Below are 18,788 nucleotides of genomic sequence, written 5' to 3'. Positions count from 1 at the left end.
GTAATATGTGCCTCTTGGCACACATAATAATAACCGATAATAATAAACACATAATAATAATAATAATAATAATAATAATAATAAATCCGAGGAATAGTAATATGTGTGCCTCTTGGCATAGGCACACATAATAATAATAAATCCGACGAATAGTAATATGTGTGCCTCTTGGCATAGGCACACATAATAAATCCGACGAATAGTAATATGTGTGCCTCTTGGCATAGGCACACATAATAATAATAAATCCGACGAATAGTAATATGTGTGCCTCTTGGCATAGGCACACATAATAATAATAATAATAAGAAGAAGAAGAAGAAGAAGAAGAAGAAGGAGAAGGATAAATCCGAGGAATAGTAATATGTGTGCCTCTTGGCATAGGCACACATAATAAATCCGAGGAATAGTAATATGTGTGCCTCTTGGCATAGGCACACATAATAAATCCGACGAATAGTAATATGTGTGCCTCTTGGCATAGGCACACATAATTAATATAGCCACTACAGTGACCATCAAAATAATGAAAAAATATTGCCGTAAACAGTTTATTTTGCGACACCACGAAACAAACGATAGCGTAAAATGAAACGATAGACGTTTTTCTATCGTCATCCGATATATATCGTTATATCGAACAGCCCTACATTACAGCATATGGGGTAGTAAGATGATATGGAGGAAGTAGCTTTAATATGCCACTTTGTACCATATGTCGAAAGTATTATCTAAGGACAAGGTTTCCCATTTTTCTTTTGAGTGTATAATATAAAGAATATAAAAACAGAATATAAAAACAGTTTTACTGGAACATTTGTAGTAGCTCTGACCCCCAGTTTGCTGTACTTGGCTCATGGCAACCACTAATAAGGCAAAACGAAGAAACATTAACACATGAAAACATTTAAACCCATAAGTCACCACTCCCTTACTCAAAACAATGAACTAGCTGTGCATATGATTTTCCTTTTTAAGAAGGAGCAGCTGAAATATTCAGAGCAAACTTCAAAAACAACCCGTGGTCTCTACCAGCCATGAACCTTATTAAACATTCAGTCTTATATAACAGGCCCTGTTCAAGATCAAACTGTTCCATCTAGGTATAAATGGTTTTAAGATGTAAATTTCAGTCACAACAGAAAGAATGAATTGAAAAAATATTCGGGCAACACAAATTCTGTAAACCATGCCACAATGAACAATGGCAGATACAAAACCTCTTGGATGTAAAATCAACTGTAGGAGGGCATCCTTAATAGATGAAACTCCATATAATAAATCCTATTGAGTTTTTAATTTGAAGGGCAACTACTCACCAACTAGTCGTGGAATACAGTTTTCCCTAGCAACCACAGTGTCTCAGCAGGTTGTCGACCATCGAGGCCTGTGTGACTGTGTTCATGTGCAGCTGATTCTGCATCATTGTTTTCCTCCAGAAATATTAAAATAGGATTGCTTAAGCCATTTCTGCAGTTTGATGGAGATGTGTAAGGGCATTCATGTCTTCAACTGATGAAATCTTCCAAAGTGCAGCTATATCAGGAAGTGATCTTTGGAGGCAGCCATTTACAGGAAATCAAAGTTATTATAACAGCAGCTACTTTCTGTCAGCCCATTCTCTGACGGAAAGTGAAATTGACTTTCTATCAGAGAATGGGGGTTCAGTAACTTGAACGCATACTTTCATAGACGTGATGACATGTGATTCCCTGATTGGTGGAACCATTTAATCTTCTATAGAAGGAATTCTAGTGGTAGCATGATTAGTATGAGTCTGTGTAAAACAAAGAGCGATGGATGGAGCAGCTATGAAGTGTGCTTTTCTTCCATGCTTTGATGTAAAATTCCTCCTAGCTTTTTCCCATTAAATGTTTTAATGGAACAGCGTTGCTGTTTTGAACCCTGAGATTTCAGTTTCTTTCACTCAACCTGAGCTCACCGTTTCAGTAACTGCTCCACCTCTTTGCTTTTTCGCACGTCTTTCTGACAAGGAATCTACATTCATCTTTGTTGGTGTTTCTTTTACAAGACACCTGAGTAGCAAAGAGTAAACGGGTCATACTTGTTTTCACAGTCTTTCTCAGTCTTCTTTTTGGACTCTTGTTATGATGGGTCTCTTTCTCAAAATATCCTTCTTCCAAATAAAAACAAAGCCATTCACAGCACATTTTCAGGCCCAGCATTAAAGTGTAAGTGTCCTTTGTACCACAGACTTGCTTTGCTTCCTTCTGTCCTTTCCTTCCACACACCTCCTCTCCCTCTCTGTCTCATTTGTTTGGCACTCTGCCAGGCTGCTCAGTGAGCCAGAGGCTGACTCTGCCAACATGTGTGTGTTTGTGTGCATTAGATTAACTTGCGTTTTATTCTGTGTTTATTTTTAATTCTCTCAAGACTGTGTCTGTGCTTTGCCCTCATGTACCCTGTTGTCAGGTTCAGGTAAAAACCGTTTCTCAGATGCACCTCGATTAAAGTTCCTAAAGATGAGGGAATTATCATCATTATTTTGTCTGTCGTCATCTTCTTCCTCCATCGTATTCTGCTGTTCTGACATTTTCTATGCAGGCAGTGGGAGTGCCTACTCAGTCCTAGATTTCACACAGTTCTCACTGGGCCTTTTTAATTAATACTAGCAGTGCTTTTATTAACGTCTTCTTCCACTCCTCCCGGTGGCAGCTGACTGTTTGATTACAGCAGGAGGCTAACCGTACCCGCAAACTGGAGAGGGGAGGAAAGGATTGACATTCTCGTGACATTACTTAAAACAGTGTTTTGAATGTGACTATTTTTTTATGGATTTAAACATAACTGGGTTGTATAGAGCTTTCAGGTGTATAAATGTATATGTGTGTGAGAGTGTTCCTGGAAAATGGGACCTGTGCTCAGCAAAGCCCACCTTTCATAGATACAAGTAATAATAAGTGTCTTTTGCTTCTCTGCTGCAGCAGACACTGTGTGTTGGAGCTTAAAGATGTGATGGTTGTAACAAGGGAGGGAAATTTGATGCTTTAAAACACCATATAAAGCACTGTTTGTTGTTTTAAGCTATTGTAAGCTGTATAGCGTATGCGCTGTAGGCTCTAGATATGAGATCCATGTAACTGAACATTAAATGATCTTTAACCAGCAAGTTCCCATAAACAGCAACAAGCATTAGTACTTCAAACCCCCCATTTCACTGCTAATGTCAATGACATTACAGGGCCTGTTTTCATTTATTTTTTACCAGGCTATAAACACAGCATTTTAAAATGAATGTCTAGGGGCACTTACTCTTTTGGAGCCAGTCTCTAGTGGCCACACAAGGAACTGCAGTTTTTGGCACTTGTTTTTCTCTTTTTAACCCTGGAGGTTGCTCTCTGTGGTCCTGACATTTTCTGGAGTTCATGTGTGGAAACGTTAAAATGGTTTTGTGAACAAAACCTTAAACTATTTTTTGTCACAACTTATAAATAATCTATGTGACACTTTAAGTTCTCCATAGGGAGGTTGTTGCTTGAATCCTTTTTAAACAATAAACCAAAATAGTAAAAAACAAACAAAAAAAACATTAATAGCACGTAGCACTGTCTTTTTATTTGTTGGAATATCATTCTGTCTTTGTCCCAGGGTGGTTAACAACACTTGGCTGCTCCGCTGTCTCAGACTCACTCACTGGCTGGTTTTGTAGCTGAACTGCTTGCTAATCATTTTACTGTCCCAGCAGTAGTCTGGGGCTTCTGTGCCAGTGCTGAGTCATAGAGCTTCAGTTACCACAAGGAGGTTTGAGAAGGGGGAGAAGAGCTGGAGTGGAGGTGGGAAGGCCATTGGCAGAGTGCTGTCTCACTGTCTCACCACTCCTGCCCCCAAAGATAACACCCAAGAGCTGTCACAGCCCCTCCCTCCCTACTGTTCTCATTCACAATTCCTCAGCAGGAAGGGAGATGGGAAACTGCACATTTGGCTGGGAACAGCTAAGATGTGTGGGAGCTGTCACCTCACCAGTAATGAAAACAAACTTCCTCATGTTTCTGTCTTTTCAGTATATCAGGTTGTATACCTTTGGGTTTTGGTCACGTCAGGCTCTTTCATCTTGAGGTTAACACAAATATTTTTCTGACATTTCAAAGCTAGCAAGCCTAGACAAGCTCTTCTTCACAGGCTGACCTGAGTGGGAGGAATCAAGTGTCCATTAAAAACAGCAGCTGTGTTTATCATGAGAAAAATGAATAAGTCAGATATGACAGACAGACAGACTGTTTGTCTGTAATGTGGGAAGTGTAATGAGAGATGTTCAGGCACCTGCAAAACTACAAACTCTTCCTTCTTCTCCTGTTCTCTTCGTGGCCTGCCTTTGCAGATATCAGGATCAGGCCTATGCAATAGAAGCATTGTCAGAAAGAACAATTTACATTGGAATTAAGCCAGAGCACTTTCTTATTTTATGGGAATGAGAGAAAAAGTATGGTGAATCCTGAGGATGAACTGATTTTTGTGATGCCTGATTGACAGATGTAGATTAGCCGTGAGCAGGTTTTGTTCTTTCTGCTGCAATAATTGGATGAGCACTTTAATGTACCGACAGTATTTCTGCAGGAATTTACCTCAGCTTAACAGGATGGATCAAAGAAGAAAAGGTTCTTAGTTAAATGCTTAAACCTGTAGCACAAAAATGAGCCATCAATTTGAGTCAGATGTTTTTCCTCTTTGAAACCCTGCTCAGTCCCCACTCTCTCTACTTCCTGTTGTTCTTATTTTCCTTCAGCTCCTGAAAACCTTAACTTCTAATTGTTTAGACACTCTTGAATACATTTTTGGTTTCTCATCTTAATTTCTGTCCTTCTGTTTCATTTTATTCTTCTGTTTTTTTCTTATTTTCCTGATTTTTGTCCCCCCTCTTTCCTCTCATGCAGACACACACCTCATGCCTGTCAGCTCTTCTTCTTTCTTTAATTCAGTCCTGCTTTTTTAGACACACTCTCGCTCCTTCTCCTTCTGTCTCTCTTTCTGTGGCCTGACCAGCTGGGTGGAAAGAATCAGTTGTTTATCTCCCCTGCTGCCCGTCAGGGGCTTTTGCTTTGCTGCCACCGTTGCCTAGCAACTGCAGCAAAAGTCGGCATTGGCTGCTTATACAGACAGTGTGTGTGTGTGTGTGTGTGTGTGTGTGAGAGAGAGAGAGGGGGAGAGAGAGAGACTGACTCCATGTTGACTCGACAGGCTGAGGACAGACACGCTGCTCTCACCACTCCCTCGGTGCAGGAGTGGTCGCCAGCCTTTGTGTGACTCCAGAGTAGTCACACTTACACAAACCTTAGCAGTGTTCAGTGTAGACACACAAACACATGGTACAAACAAGACTGGGACTTCCCGATCTGCATGCCACGAGCCACCAATCCAGGTTTTCACTAGTGATCAGCTGATTATCTTTTTCAATGAAATTTTCATTCCTTGGATGAAAATATATTTTTGTTCCTCCTGTTTTTGTTTCCGTTTTATTTCGAGTTTCAAGATCACAAAAAATTTTATATTAAAACTGCATTTAAAATGCACTTGAAGAACAGAAGCTATTATTTGTTATTACTCTTCTAACCGTGATCACAGTGATCTGTGGAATCAGTGACTTCTATATGTCTTCCTCTGTTATGCTCACATCTCTTGTATACAAATTTTTACTCCATGTCCTTTTCACTTCTATTTAAGATAGCTGACAGAATCACCTGAATATAAGTACAGAGTTAGCTCAAAGCATATACTTTATATAAAAGATGGACTTAATGGCATTTAATATGGGAGTCTTTGATCGATTCTCAAACAGCCATGACACAAACTGCAGTTCTGGCACTTGGATTATTGCGGGGTAATCCCAAAAGTATTTGTATTTTCTATAATATTGACATCATTTTAAAGGTTGAAGAATTATTTATTTTTCTACATTATCGCCATTTTGGTCGATGCATTATTTGTAGACTCTGTGCCAGTTTGACAACGCCCATGTCATACCAGCTCACCGCCATGTCCTTCATCTTTCACCTCTTCATCGGAGCAGATTCGTGTTCCGGACAAATGCTCTTTCAACTTTTGGAACAAACGTTTTTCACATCCATGCACGACTGTCCATACACTTCCGTCAGTTGGCGATAAATTTCATTTGATCATGATCAGAAGGGGTGCTCCAAGGTCCAGTGTAAGATAACTTTGGATTAATACTGTTAGTGCGAAGCTGCCTCAGTTAAACCCACCAGGAATAATAATAGCTGAAAACGTTTAGGACTGGACTAGGTACAGTCCAATCCTTCTATTTTTTTTGTTTGTTGCTGACTTCGTTTCAATTTTTTTTTTTTTTTTTTTTGCCTAATAAAGAGCAGTAATGTACAGCCCAAAATCATATGTTTGACTTTCTGCTTATGAAATGACTTTCACAATCAGTGCCTCACAGGCACAGGTTTGTCTTAAGTATTTCTAGCTATCAAGTAATTGATAAATCCAATAATTGTTGCGTGTCTACTCATTGTTAATGGCAAACAGTGCAGGCTTACAGGCATCATTGTAAACACATCCATATCTCCTGTCATTATGAGTAGCTCTGCTTGTATGAGCTCCAGCACAGTAGATGCCTGATTCTGGCATGTTCTGAGGATCTCATTGTCTTTCAGCACCACGTTCCATCTTGCATCACCCTCCCTTTCCTGTTCGGATGCCCTGACATGTATCTTGGTCCAGAAAATGCTGGGAATATTTCTTTTTTTTTTCTTTTTCCTTTTTCTTTTTTTTTTTTGAGGCGCCACCTTGGGGGTCTCGACAGTGGTGCCCCGGGGACTGCCGCGCTGCATCATACACAGCATCTGTCACACCACAGAATGAGGATGGAGACCTGGCAAGCTGTGGGTATATGTGTGTGGGGTAGAGGAAGAATGCCAGAAGCTCCCCTTTTCACTCTCCTCTGTTATCCCAGTGGTGATTGTGGGGAAGTCTCTGGGCATGTGCAGACACGTCTGGGCAAGAGTCAAGCTCTTGCTCAATGCTGCCGCCTCCTGTCCAACTGCCTGTCAGCCTGTCAGTGATGCAAGATAAGCAGACAGAAAGAGGCTTGGCATGGACGAGCCTTACCACCTTCTGCCTTCGATGTCATTTAATTTTCACACTGCTGTTGTTATTCTCTACGTGAGGCTTAAGACAGGAGATAAAAGCTCCGGCCCAGGCTGATAATCACAGCAAGAGAATGAATTGGAGCATCTGCAGTACAGATCACCTCAGATGACTTCATTGTGCTTGTCAATGTGGGAGCAGCGTCGTGTCACACCGTTGGGTCAGCCGGTGCAGAGATGCAGTATTCCTAACTTCACATCAGCCTCTGTGCTGCACTCCTCCCACACTTTTCCTCTGTTTTTCTGTGGAGTTTTTCAGCTAATTAGCTGGATTTACACCGTGTGTGTGTTTGTCATGAATCACAGGAGTTCAGGCTTTTCAGCACAGATGAATGGATGGGGAGGAAACCCTCCGTACAGGCCATGTCGACAATGGTGCTCCACACATGTTACACTCAGGATGGGCCGTTTCACTGATTCATGTCATTAAGTATTTTTGGGGGGTAGTCAACAAGCCTGCTGTTTCATACCACTGATGATCCTGCAGATGTAATTCATTGTGACCAAAAATGAAGGTCATATTGCCTATAAACTGACCAGGAAAATGTTTACATATGTCAGTACTGAAAGCTGTTTTCCCATAGACTTCAATATTACTGGAAGTGTTTTTACAACCACAGCTCTCACTGTCTGGTGGCGTTCAGATAGAATGGAGGTTTAAGGCAATTCCACATTGGCTTATTTTTTTTTTTAGCTAGAAGCTTTGTCCAAGTTATATACTGTCTTTGGTTTTATCCCAACATTTTCTTAAATGATACAGTTATCAGCTGTAATGAAGCAGTGCATCTACTAAGAATAAAAGGGCTTGCATAAACACCATCACCACAATTGAGTGCTGGCAAAATTGTAGGTTGGACACTGATCTTGTGACTCCCAGAAGAGAAATGAGCTGTACAGAACGTATTTCTAATGATCAGCAGCTTACATTATAGTCTGATGTGCATTTTGAAGTAAGAGACTTGGAAAACATGATAATTAATTGTAATCCTGCTTTAATAGTGTTTATTATTGCGTTGCAGGCCAGAAGACATGTCTCCACCTCCACGGTGTGTTCCCCTACATCTACGTGCCGTACGACAACTATGGGCAGCAGCCAGAGCGCTACCTGCGGCAAGTGGCCTTCAGCATCGACAGGGCCCTCAACGTTGCCATGGGAAACCCCACCTCCAACAACCAGCATGTCTTCAAGGTGGTGCTGGTCTCCGGCATGTAAGTAACTTGTTTGCTGTGTTGTACCGACACAACTGAGCTGAGATTTGCTTCAGAAAGCACCTTGACTGGTAAAGGTTGTTGTTAAACACAGCCTTTCTGAAACAACAAAGGATGTGTGAGCCAACAATTGTGTCTTAAGACTTCTCTAAACACTCAGTTTCAGATATACGTATTCTAAGTTTCCATGTCAAATTATTGCTAATTCAGTTACTCAGACTCCCGTCAGCTTCAGAGTCCACTTTAAGATTCTGGTTTTAGCTTTTAGAGCTCTGTATGGACAAGCACCAGTGTGCACCAGAGAACCTTTACTTTCTGTGACCTGTGTATATGTGTATTCATACTTTACTTTAACATGTGTATGCGATGCAGGTTTCCATATTGAATGCCTTTTTTTTTTTCTTTTCTTTCAGGCCTTACTATGGTTATCATGCCAAGGAGAAGCTCTTTATGAAGATCTATTTATACAATCCTCAGATGGTCAAGAGGTAAGGATTGAAGCAGTTTAATATGAACAGAGATCATCCCAACCTCCTATTGTTTGAATGCCACACTGTGTGCGCACGAGTCTGCCAGTGCCAGCTTACTAAACTGAAATCGATTGCTGCGTATTCAGCTGTACTCATTGATTGGCTGAGTGTGTGTCCATGCATGAAAGCACACAGGAAGACTGTGGTTATTTGCCAGAGTAATCAGTGTTGGTGTTGAAAGTGTGAGTGGAGCTACTGATTTGAGGCTTGGCAGAGAGCGGTAACTCTGTTAGAGAGTGACAGAGGCTGGAGGAGCGAATGATGTATCACCGGGAGGGTTGGGGTGTAGGAAGGAAGGTGGAAAAATGAGACTGGCCTTGTATGTATGTAAGTATGTTTAGGGTTCGGTTGCATTTTGCCAGGTGTTAAAATAATTTTTTAAAGGTGAAACTGCAAATTTTATTTGTAATTATATCTATGTTTGGATGTGAATGTATATATTTAATCTATACAATGGCTTGGCGTTCATCCTGGGTTCAAACCCACTTGGGGTCTTTCTATGTGGAGTCTGCATGTTCCCCCATTTTCTCTAAGAACTGTTGTTTCTCCCACCTTTGGAAAACATGCAAGGTTAATGCTGTCAATGTTAGCCCCGGACACTCTTGGAAAAGAGATTGTAAATCTCAAGAGTTTCACTCACTGATTAAGTAATGTTTGATTAGATAAAATACCCCATATTTCCAGTAGTTGTCATATTCAGACTATGTAAGAGGGGCCTGTATGGAACCCTTTGTATAGACAAATCAGTAATTCTCTGTCTTCATTTGACTGAATGGTAAAATTTCTAAACTTTTAAACTTTTTGTTGACTGATTCGGGGCTGTACGTGGACTAAAGTGTATATGAAGATGTTGACATTTTATATTAAATTAAACCATTCCAATAAACTACAATGCTGGGCCTAAGTGAAACTGAATTTACTAGCCCCACTTTACATGTACTTAGAGCCTGTCTCAAACATCAGTGTGCTTGATTTTCTGAAGCTTGTGTAGTTAAACATTCCTAATTTCACAGTGGGGGTCTGTAGATAAGAGCCAGTCCTTGACATTTTGGTCTCTGCTGTGCAGCTTGATAAAAATGTGGTATGACATCACTGTGATCCCTCTTTCATCCTCAGAGCAAAAAGGAACAAAATGATTTTTGCTCTCTGCTGAGAAAACTTTATCAGATACAACTTGTAGCAGTCCTTGATTTCAAGGCAGACTGCAGTCGTGCCTGGTCTCCACCAAAAACAGTCGGTTTCTCTCGAGCTGGGGGAGCATTTGTTTAGTTGTGTGTAAGCGGTTAAATGTCTTTTCTTTAAACCCCAAGTGGCACATGTATCTCTTTTTTTTAAATGGAGCAATCTGTGTTTGTTGCAGAGTGTGCGAGCTGCTGCAAAGCGGAGCTGTGATGAACAAGAGTTACCAGCCTCACGAGGGCCACATCCCCTACCTGCTGCAGCTCTTCATAGACTACAACCTGTACGGCATGAACCTGGTTAACCTGGCAGCTGTCAAGTTTCGAAGCAGCCAGAAAAAAGGTAAGGGATGTGGACAGGGAGAGCACAGATTTCTGATCTTGTCTTCTTCTCTTTTTTTTGTTTGGATTTTCTTTTTTTTTCTTCGTGCCTTGTCATCAAACTCTAATTTTAGCATCTGATTGTAGTACTGACCGATAAACATTTTCCTCATACTTAGAAAAACCCATAGATTAAATCTGACACTTACCCTTTTGTACTTTAGGATGCAGGACGGGCTGCTGTTTTTTCATCACTTGGCAGTGCTGGCTTTTTTTTTTTACTCTTTACTTGATTGTTCCCTCGTTGCTCGGCAGGGATGAGAGCAGGCCAGGGAAGGGTTGCCATGCCTCATGTCATATTGAATTAGTTTTGATCTCCCCTCAGCCTCAGGATGCCTCTGTTGTCTTGTGAAAGCTTTCTCTGTTTTCATCCCTAATGTTGTCCTCATGCTTCCCTTCACATGTTTTGTCTTGTGGTCTTTGCTCTTTTCTCTCTCTTTCTCTCTGAACTTGCTTTTTCTGACCTCTTTGCCACTCTTTCTGTCTTGTTCCTTTCGTTACCGACCAAAGGTGAAATACAGAGGATGCATACCTCCACATGAAAGTAACTAGTGAAAAAGTGTGAGGACAGGAATGGCAAGCAGATACTGGGGATCAGTAGCCCGCAGTCTCAGACTCTCCATTTTATTTGTCTAAGCACCCTGTAGCTGAGTCCTGTGGAGCTGTGTCACATCTACAGAGTAACAGACTAGACACCTGCTGCAGCTGCTCTAGGTTTTGGCTTCTGTTGGATTTATAAGGTGAATACACAGCAGAAGTTGGATGTGACAGTCTGTGAACAGCAAAACATGGGAAACACTTTTCATGCTGTCTTTATCTAATTTTAGCCACACTGCAAGCAGCTCTATAAAAATAAACCATCATCTACCCTGTAGAATTACAACAGGTTGGAATGATGTTCTTTGCTTCTGTCTTTCTTTGTGTCTTCTAACACATGAATGAGACAGGGAGCAACTTTAGTCTTGATTTGAAGTGGCGTTTGACCAATGTAAAACACAGTATTTCCTCCTTTTTCTTCACCAGCTACCATCGCTTTACGTGCTAAATGCTCCACCATGCTGGCTATTAAGTTTGTAGTTTACTTTTGCCATTATCCTCTCAGCAGAGAAGTGCACAGCTGACTGTGTGGCTGTTTAATTTAGATAACATAAGAACCAGTTTCCTGTTGGGTTCTGCAGTCTGCATTGGACGACTCGGGGTGAGCATTTTCACTGCCACCATGTTTTTTGTTTTTGTTTTGTTTTTTTAAATCTATTTATTTATATATTTTGGGAGCCAGAAGTGACTATTTGGATGACAAGGTGGTGACCTACGTCATCAGCTACTGCTAGTTATCTTATCAAGCTACATCCATAACCTGTACAGGTGCATCACAGAGACACACATACTTGCTAATTATTGCTAACTAACAGACTAATGAAATAGAATTTCGCATATTAAAACTGAAGCACGGACGGCTGCTAACTACAGCTTTCACCCAGATTATAAAATATTATATTGGGCTCTAAAAAGCTTTTAATGCTGTAAAGTTTGATAATTTTACATGGGTGTCTATGGGGATTGACTGAGTCTCGAGTGGCCATTAGAAGAACTGCAAGTTTTAGAAATTTCATTTTTAGCCCTGTATTTGTGTTGGCAGCAGTGGGAAGGAAAAACTCCCTTTTAACAAAAGGAAACCTGTGGTGTGACCAGTCTTGCAAAACGGCAGTCATCTGCTGCAACAGGTTCAGGGCGAGAGAAGGGAGACGGGACAGAAGAGACACTGTGGGAGAGAGCATGAGATGAATAATATTTAATGATCAGTCTTTATATAAACAAATATAGACTGAAGAACCAAAAAAATGTGCCATTCTCCAAAACTTGTGGACCTACATGCATCTCCTGTATTGTGCTACAGTGAGCTGAACTCTTGATATCTCTGCATTGATCTGCTTCACATAACTCCTGGAGAGGGTGGTAGTGTGTGGGCTTGAAGCTCAGCAGTGTCTTGGACCTCACAGTGGTAGTGTCACGTTGGGGTTTCTCTTCAGATCTTTGGTGAATCTTACCCAACTCCTCTCACCCCTCGTGGCACTAAAACCCTGATTGCCAACTCTGTTTGATCTGAGTTTAGGCCTAAACTCAGCCTTCTGGTCATCGTGCCCAATCAGACCTCTCTCCACACTCCCAGAGAGCATCCCGCCCAGCAGGACCACCTTCACTTGTGAGGCCATTAAAGACTCCAGACAGGAAATTCCACACTTGTTCTTTTAATAAAGTTCTTTTATAGAAGTCCTCACGCCTGACTGTCCTCCAACAAAAGCACAGTTTCCGTGTTTGATCCACCTCTACACTGATGCAATCAATGGAAAAAGGCTCCTGTTCCCCCTTACAACAAAGAAACCAAAATGCTCCAATAATGGGTACACCAGTTTACATTTTCTGCTCCCCTCAATGTCCAACTTGAAAGGAAGTTCCTAATCTGGGATCAAGTAGCAGAATAATAATAGACTGAGCTGGTAAAATGGGCCAGTTGAAGATAAATGAAACCCTTAATGTGTTGTGAAGTCCATTCAACAACTTGAACACTCTGGCCTCCTAAATACTGTGATTAAAAAGTGTCAGAGGTACCAAAAGAACTCACCATGTGACAAAACAACAGTGTTTTATTGTGCCTACCTTTGCTGCATTTAAAAAAAAAAATAAAAAAAAAATGAGGATAATCATGATTCATTATGCCTCAGATTCTCTAACAGTGTGGATCGCAGTTTAATTGCTAAGAAATGGCAGCACTGAGCAGTTAATCAATCGAGGTGTAAATGAAAACCCCATGGTTATCCAAATGCATTTGGAAGGAAAAATACCGTTACTGTGATCCTCTCATGTGCCTCTTATGTATATCTCTGTATATGGTTAACAGATGAAGCAAAGGCAGACCCAGAAGGATCAGCCTCCAGCAGCATCAGCCCCTGGAAAATTCCCTGTACGTCCAAGCTCAACGACAGCACCATAGGAGGCACATTCGTCCGCTGGGAGGAGAACGCCATACCCAGGCGAGTCTCGCCACACCTTAGTCTAAGCAGAATCTAAGCTGCAGTGGATATTAGTTCTCCATAAAGATAATTGAAAACCAAAATAGTAGCTTGTTTTTATTTATTTTATTATTGTTATTATTATTTATTATTATTTATTTTCTATTAACCCCACCCCCACCCTTTTTAAATTCACTGACTGTAGCTCTTTAGTCCTGGATGAGGTGCAGAGGCAGAGCACCTGTGAGCTGGAGGTTGATGCCGTTGCTGTGGATGTTCTCAACCGCCTCGAAATCGAAAGTAAGTTCACTCAGTATTGCAGCCAGCGCTGGCACGAACTTAAGAAAGCAACAATTGAGGCAAAGTGAAATTCAAGATAAGAGTGATGGACAGCTCTGACGGCTGCCACACATCGAATCCATTATCACCCCCAAATACAAACATCGTGGAGCTGACCTAATCCGTCCAATCACAGGGGAGCAGCTAGACATACAGAGGATGGGATAGAGGGTTAAAACGAACCAGTGACAATAAAGACAGATGCTGTTATCTGGCAAAGTAATGTAGTGCCAGAGCAGATGCAGCTTTTGTTCCTGAAGGATTTGTTTTAATCGCACACATCTGGATTTGTTGTTTTAGCGTGTGAAAGAAAGAAAGAGAGGTCATTCTTGCACTTACAATCTAAGTGGTGCCAGTTTTGCTGAACGTTGTGTTGTTGTCTTAAAAGCAGTCCTTCCATCTGAGCTGTAAAGATGCTGTGAGTTTTATCATTGAAATCAGATGGGACCTAACAAGCTTAAACCACACAAAGAATCTGTCTTAAAATGAAAAGAGAGGCCGCGATAGACAGCAAGTGCGTGTGTTCTGCACTTATGAACTATTACAGTTTGTATAGCCAGAGCTTTTTCTCAGGAACTTTTGTTCTTCCTAGGAGCTAGAAGATTCCTTCAAAGATTTGTTTGTGTCTTAAAAACAGCAAAGATTAGGCAGATTAGGACTAGAAGATTTCAGAAAGTTCTGTGGAAAGCCCTAACAATGTGACTGAATGAGAACTGATATGTTTAGATGTAAGGGTTAAAGAGAGAGTGTGGGACTTGGAGGTGGGGTTAACCATTCTCTGGAAAAATTATCCAGAGAATCACTGCTTCACCCTTTTAACATAATATTGGTATATGATAACTGGTCTGTGGGATGTGTAGGATGTGTATTGTCAGATGCAAGTTATTCGTGTGTTGATAAAGCTGTTACTGTATATGTGTGTAAAGGTGCCCACTGCTTTTGTTCTTCCTGCTTCCTATTTTAAGGCTGCAGGTTTGGGATGAAATAATGACCCTGCACCTCTTCTTCTTTCCACATTATTTCTTTAATGAGTTTGTTTGCGGTGTTGGAGCTGCATGACTGTGTAATGACTGCTATACAGACAGAGCAGAAGTCCTGCTGTGGAAACATGTGCAGGCCTCCAAAAAACTATGCAATAGTTCTTGCAGTTAAAAACAGCTTTATGAGTTGATGTTGTTAAGCACAACTTTATATAAACACCGTGTTTGATGGTACAGAGTTTGAGTATTTTTGTGCTTAGTTCTCCATTTTTCTCCAGATCAAATTGGCAGGAACCCTGGCCTGCAGGCCATCTGGGAGGATGAGAAGCAGAGGAGGAGAGAGAAGAACCAGCCCTCTCAGATTGAAACCCCCGAGTCGCAAGGTACAGGCATTCACCACGGAAATTCTTAGTTGTCTAAGTCAGTCTATGGGTTTCTGTTTAATTTCTCTGCGATCTGGGAATAAAGGAAAATGAGTATGGTTAACTGTATATAAAAGATGGTCATAGTCACTATGCTGTCACCCATTCATTTCTTAACTCTTCAGTTTCAGCATTTGGGTCATTCCCATTGGTTGTTTGGAGGCAGAAGTGACTGTTTTTGGAGCTACCAGGCTTGGTAATCAAGCTAGACTCATAAACTGAACGTGTGCAATGCACAGGGACACAAATCTGCTCATTGGTGCAAAGTAAAACATATTTTCATGAAACACTACAAAGCAGGCTGTGTTGTTTGTCAGGTAATTCCATTATCAGGCATCAAAAGAACAAATGTGATGGAGAGGTCCAGCAAATGGAATTGGCAGAGAGCTTTTGGCTAGACAGACCTCTGTTGGCACACTTGTCAAAAACAACAGCCACACCTTATCAGTATTCAGTTGGATTAGTTTTAAAAAGAAAATCACCCATGCTGCACCCAGCATGTGATCTACTTTTCGAGGAATTGCCCTTTTTTGGCGATTCTTCCATCCCACAGAATTGCTAGTGCTGAAAGCCTAAACAGTGCCTATGATGGAACCGTGTCAGAACACAGTGTATCACAGCTTAATGTTTATGGAGCTGCATAGCCACAGACTTTGGCCATGTGACACAGTACCCATGCTGACTACTGCGCTCCACCTAAAGCAGCTGCAAAGCGAGCGCCAGAAGTGACCCATGAAACAGTGGGAGAATGCAGCCTGGTTTGATGAATCACATTTTCTTCGACGTTTTGCCAAAGGCCGGGCGCACATCTCATTTATCTGGAGAGAAGAGAAGAGCTGGCCAGCATGATTCGTTTTTAAAGAAGGCCTGTGTGATGCTCTGCAGCGTAATACTTTCTAAACATAGTTACAGGCCACCTACGTGATTTCATGGCCACTAATCTAATTGATGCAGAGGTTTCAGCAGGATAATTTGGTTGTCATACTGCTCAGGAATGGTTTGACCAACATGACAAATTGTAAATTAACTTTTGAATTTCTCAATTCAGAGGAGAGGAGATGTTTTGAAACCTTGTTGATTTGGGTGCAAAATTCTTCGGTTCTAATGTGCGGGGAGTGAGTCTCATTTCAGTGGCGCCAGTGTTTCTGGTTACTGTGAAAGAGTTTTGAGAATGTCTGGAGGCAGTGCAGACTGTGGCTCACTGTGTTCTTCTATCATGTTATGCTTCTCTTTGTCCAACTGTGGCATCTGTCTTAGTTTTGTTTCTAAAGCCTCTTCCAGTGGAACGTAAAATTAGAATTTTCCATTACCTCCACAAGTCAGAGTTACAATTCAAAGAGCTGTCCATATGATCGGTGGGAAAGTACTGTCTTTAAACTACAAACCCTTTTAATCTTGCCAAAGTCTGATTCTCCACCAAACACACACACACACACAGAGCTGTCATGGAAATAGGCTGCCAAATAATCAGAGCACGGCTGCACTGTGACAAAAGTTTGTTCTCAGGCCTACACCCAAGCACATAAGCACATGGGGTTCCCAAGCTTGAAAAGTGAAGGAGAGGAAATCAGATAATGCCCGTGAATTATAGCTCCTACAGAACAATTTACAATGTGCAAGTTCAGTTAAGAAAGACAAAAGACTACGGTATGCAGAATTAAGGTCACAGTTTATTACAGACTGACAGCAAAATTACCCAGCCAAACACCAGCATGCTTAACAGCTATTACTGACCAAAATGTTTTAATTGTAGCGAAGAACTCCATGTCTGAAGAATGTTTCTAAGCACCAGAAAGTGCAGTGTTGAAATGCTTGTCTGTGTGTTCCAGATCGTGGTTTTGTCACCTCATCAGAGAGTGAGAAAATCTTCATGAAGAGAGTCGAGGAGATCCTCAAGGAGAACGAGTTTGATGTGTAAGTTCCTTCTCCTTCCTTTGATTTATCTTGGGTAGTGCCAGGGTACATGATATCTGAAAGACTGCACTAATCATGATCCTTAAAATTGTTGTCTAAAAAATAATTCATGAAGAAAATTCATAATCGCATCACATATTTACCCTTTATTAACACTTCCACTTCCTTAGAAGTGCTGTAGCACTAATGGATATTTTGTACCGGTGTTAGGTACACCTGTACACCTGTACAGCAAAAGCAAATGACATCACCGGACTTTGAGGCCACCTTGCCCACCCACGTTGAAATGGTATTGAATTGTAACGGAAAACAACCGAAACCGAATCAAGTTGTGGCGAAACGAATAGGTGCTAGAGGAAAAGAGGCATTGTGTCCCTTCTCACGTGATGCACTGCCTTCAGGCTTGGAAACGGGACTCTTGGTAATTTGCATCACTTGTGTGTTGACCCTTGACACAAAACCTGCATTTAAAGTTTGGAACAGAAACTGGTATTCACTGTCTGCAAGTTTGAGGTCTATGGTGAAATGGCCAAGATCACATCTGATCTGTATGATGTATCACTCGCTCTTTGCCAGATTCAACACAGATGTCCTAATTTTGTTGTGGCATGACAACTCTAAAGGACCTTTGAAGTCAGTGTGGGCATGCATAGTGTTTCAACATGATTTTCTCTTGCACAATTATTCTGTTTGCCTTTCTTTTATTTGTTTATCCCATTTTCCTAGTGTGAGAGTGCTTATTTTGAATTTATTCTTTTCATGTTAGGTTATGGTTTGTTGTTTATTGTTTGTCTTATTGTCATTATTAAAAATGTAATAACTGAAAGTCAATGTCCCATATCCGTCATGAAATTTGGAGTAACTGTCACAGAGTTGGAGTTTATGCAAGAGAGTAACAGTGTTTGAAAATGGGGACAAAATGCTTCCAGCCTTAGAGGAAAGTCTCCCATAGTCTGGCAGCCCACATCAATAACAAGTTTTCTTGTTTTTAGTTCTTTGTATTGAGCTGTAATGAAGTTGTTGTGTGTCCTCAGTTTCTTTGTGCCTGAGTGTCTTTCTTCTCAGGGCAGAGAGGAAGCAGTAAAATCAGAGATTGGATAAAATGGGAAAGTGAAATTGCAACAGATGTAGTGGAGAAAAAAAAGGGAGGGGATGGTGAAACAATCGCCAGATGTACAGCTAGAAAGTATTTCCTGTTATAAATAAAGTACAGTTGACTCGGCTGTGTGTGTGTGTTGCTGCATCACATCCAGATGGCTTCCATTCACCAACCCCTGATATCGGACAGGGGAAAAAAAGGGAGGGGGGAGCAGAGCGGACCTTCGGTGTAGAGTCGGCTCGTCTTAAGTGATGGAGCGCACACACACAGAGTTGCCTGGCTTCTTTCCCAATGCCTGGCTGTCTCAGTCACCCTTTCTGTTAATACTCTCACACAGCCTATCACTTCCTGTCTGTTGGCTCTCCTTTACTCTACTATGCACTGCTAATATTGCTGCTTTGTCAGTGTCTCACTTAGCATTTTAGGCTTTTTGGAAACATTTTATTTCCCCTTACTCATGGTTTTCTTTTAATTCAAGGATTTTGTCCAACTCTTCAGCTGCGAGCCATGTTTTGGCAGTTTCTACGGCCTCAGTTATGGACATATTGTTGTACCTCTTATTCATCCAGAACCAGTCTCTCATGACACTCTCTGGTAGGCA

At 41.2% G+C, this 18,788-nt stretch overlaps 1 protein-coding gene across 1 annotated transcript in view; it reads left to right on the top strand.

Moving 5' to 3' along the window:
• Positions 1 to 18,788, top strand: part of LOC120433160 (DNA polymerase zeta catalytic subunit-like) — a 122,305-nt gene that overhangs the window by 90,632 nt on the left and 12,885 nt on the right. The window contains exons 2-8 of the mRNA XM_039598907.1: positions 8,144 to 8,333; positions 8,747 to 8,821; positions 10,224 to 10,384; positions 13,322 to 13,454; positions 13,639 to 13,733; positions 15,031 to 15,135; positions 17,004 to 17,088. Coding sequence (XP_039454841.1) covers positions 8,144 to 8,333; positions 8,747 to 8,821; positions 10,224 to 10,384; positions 13,322 to 13,454; positions 13,639 to 13,733; positions 15,031 to 15,135; positions 17,004 to 17,088 — 844 coding nt within the window. The remainder of the gene's footprint in view (positions 1 to 8,143; positions 8,334 to 8,746; positions 8,822 to 10,223; positions 10,385 to 13,321; positions 13,455 to 13,638; positions 13,734 to 15,030; positions 15,136 to 17,003; positions 17,089 to 18,788) is intronic.

Source organism: Oreochromis aureus, linkage group 15 (genome assembly GCF_013358895.1).
Source record: "Oreochromis aureus strain Israel breed Guangdong linkage group 15, ZZ_aureus, whole genome shotgun sequence".
Classification (NCBI taxonomy): domain Eukaryota; kingdom Metazoa; phylum Chordata; class Actinopteri; order Cichliformes; family Cichlidae; genus Oreochromis; species Oreochromis aureus.
Note: the sequence above shows the minus strand (reverse complement) of the source record. Positions and strands in the feature narration are given on the sequence as shown.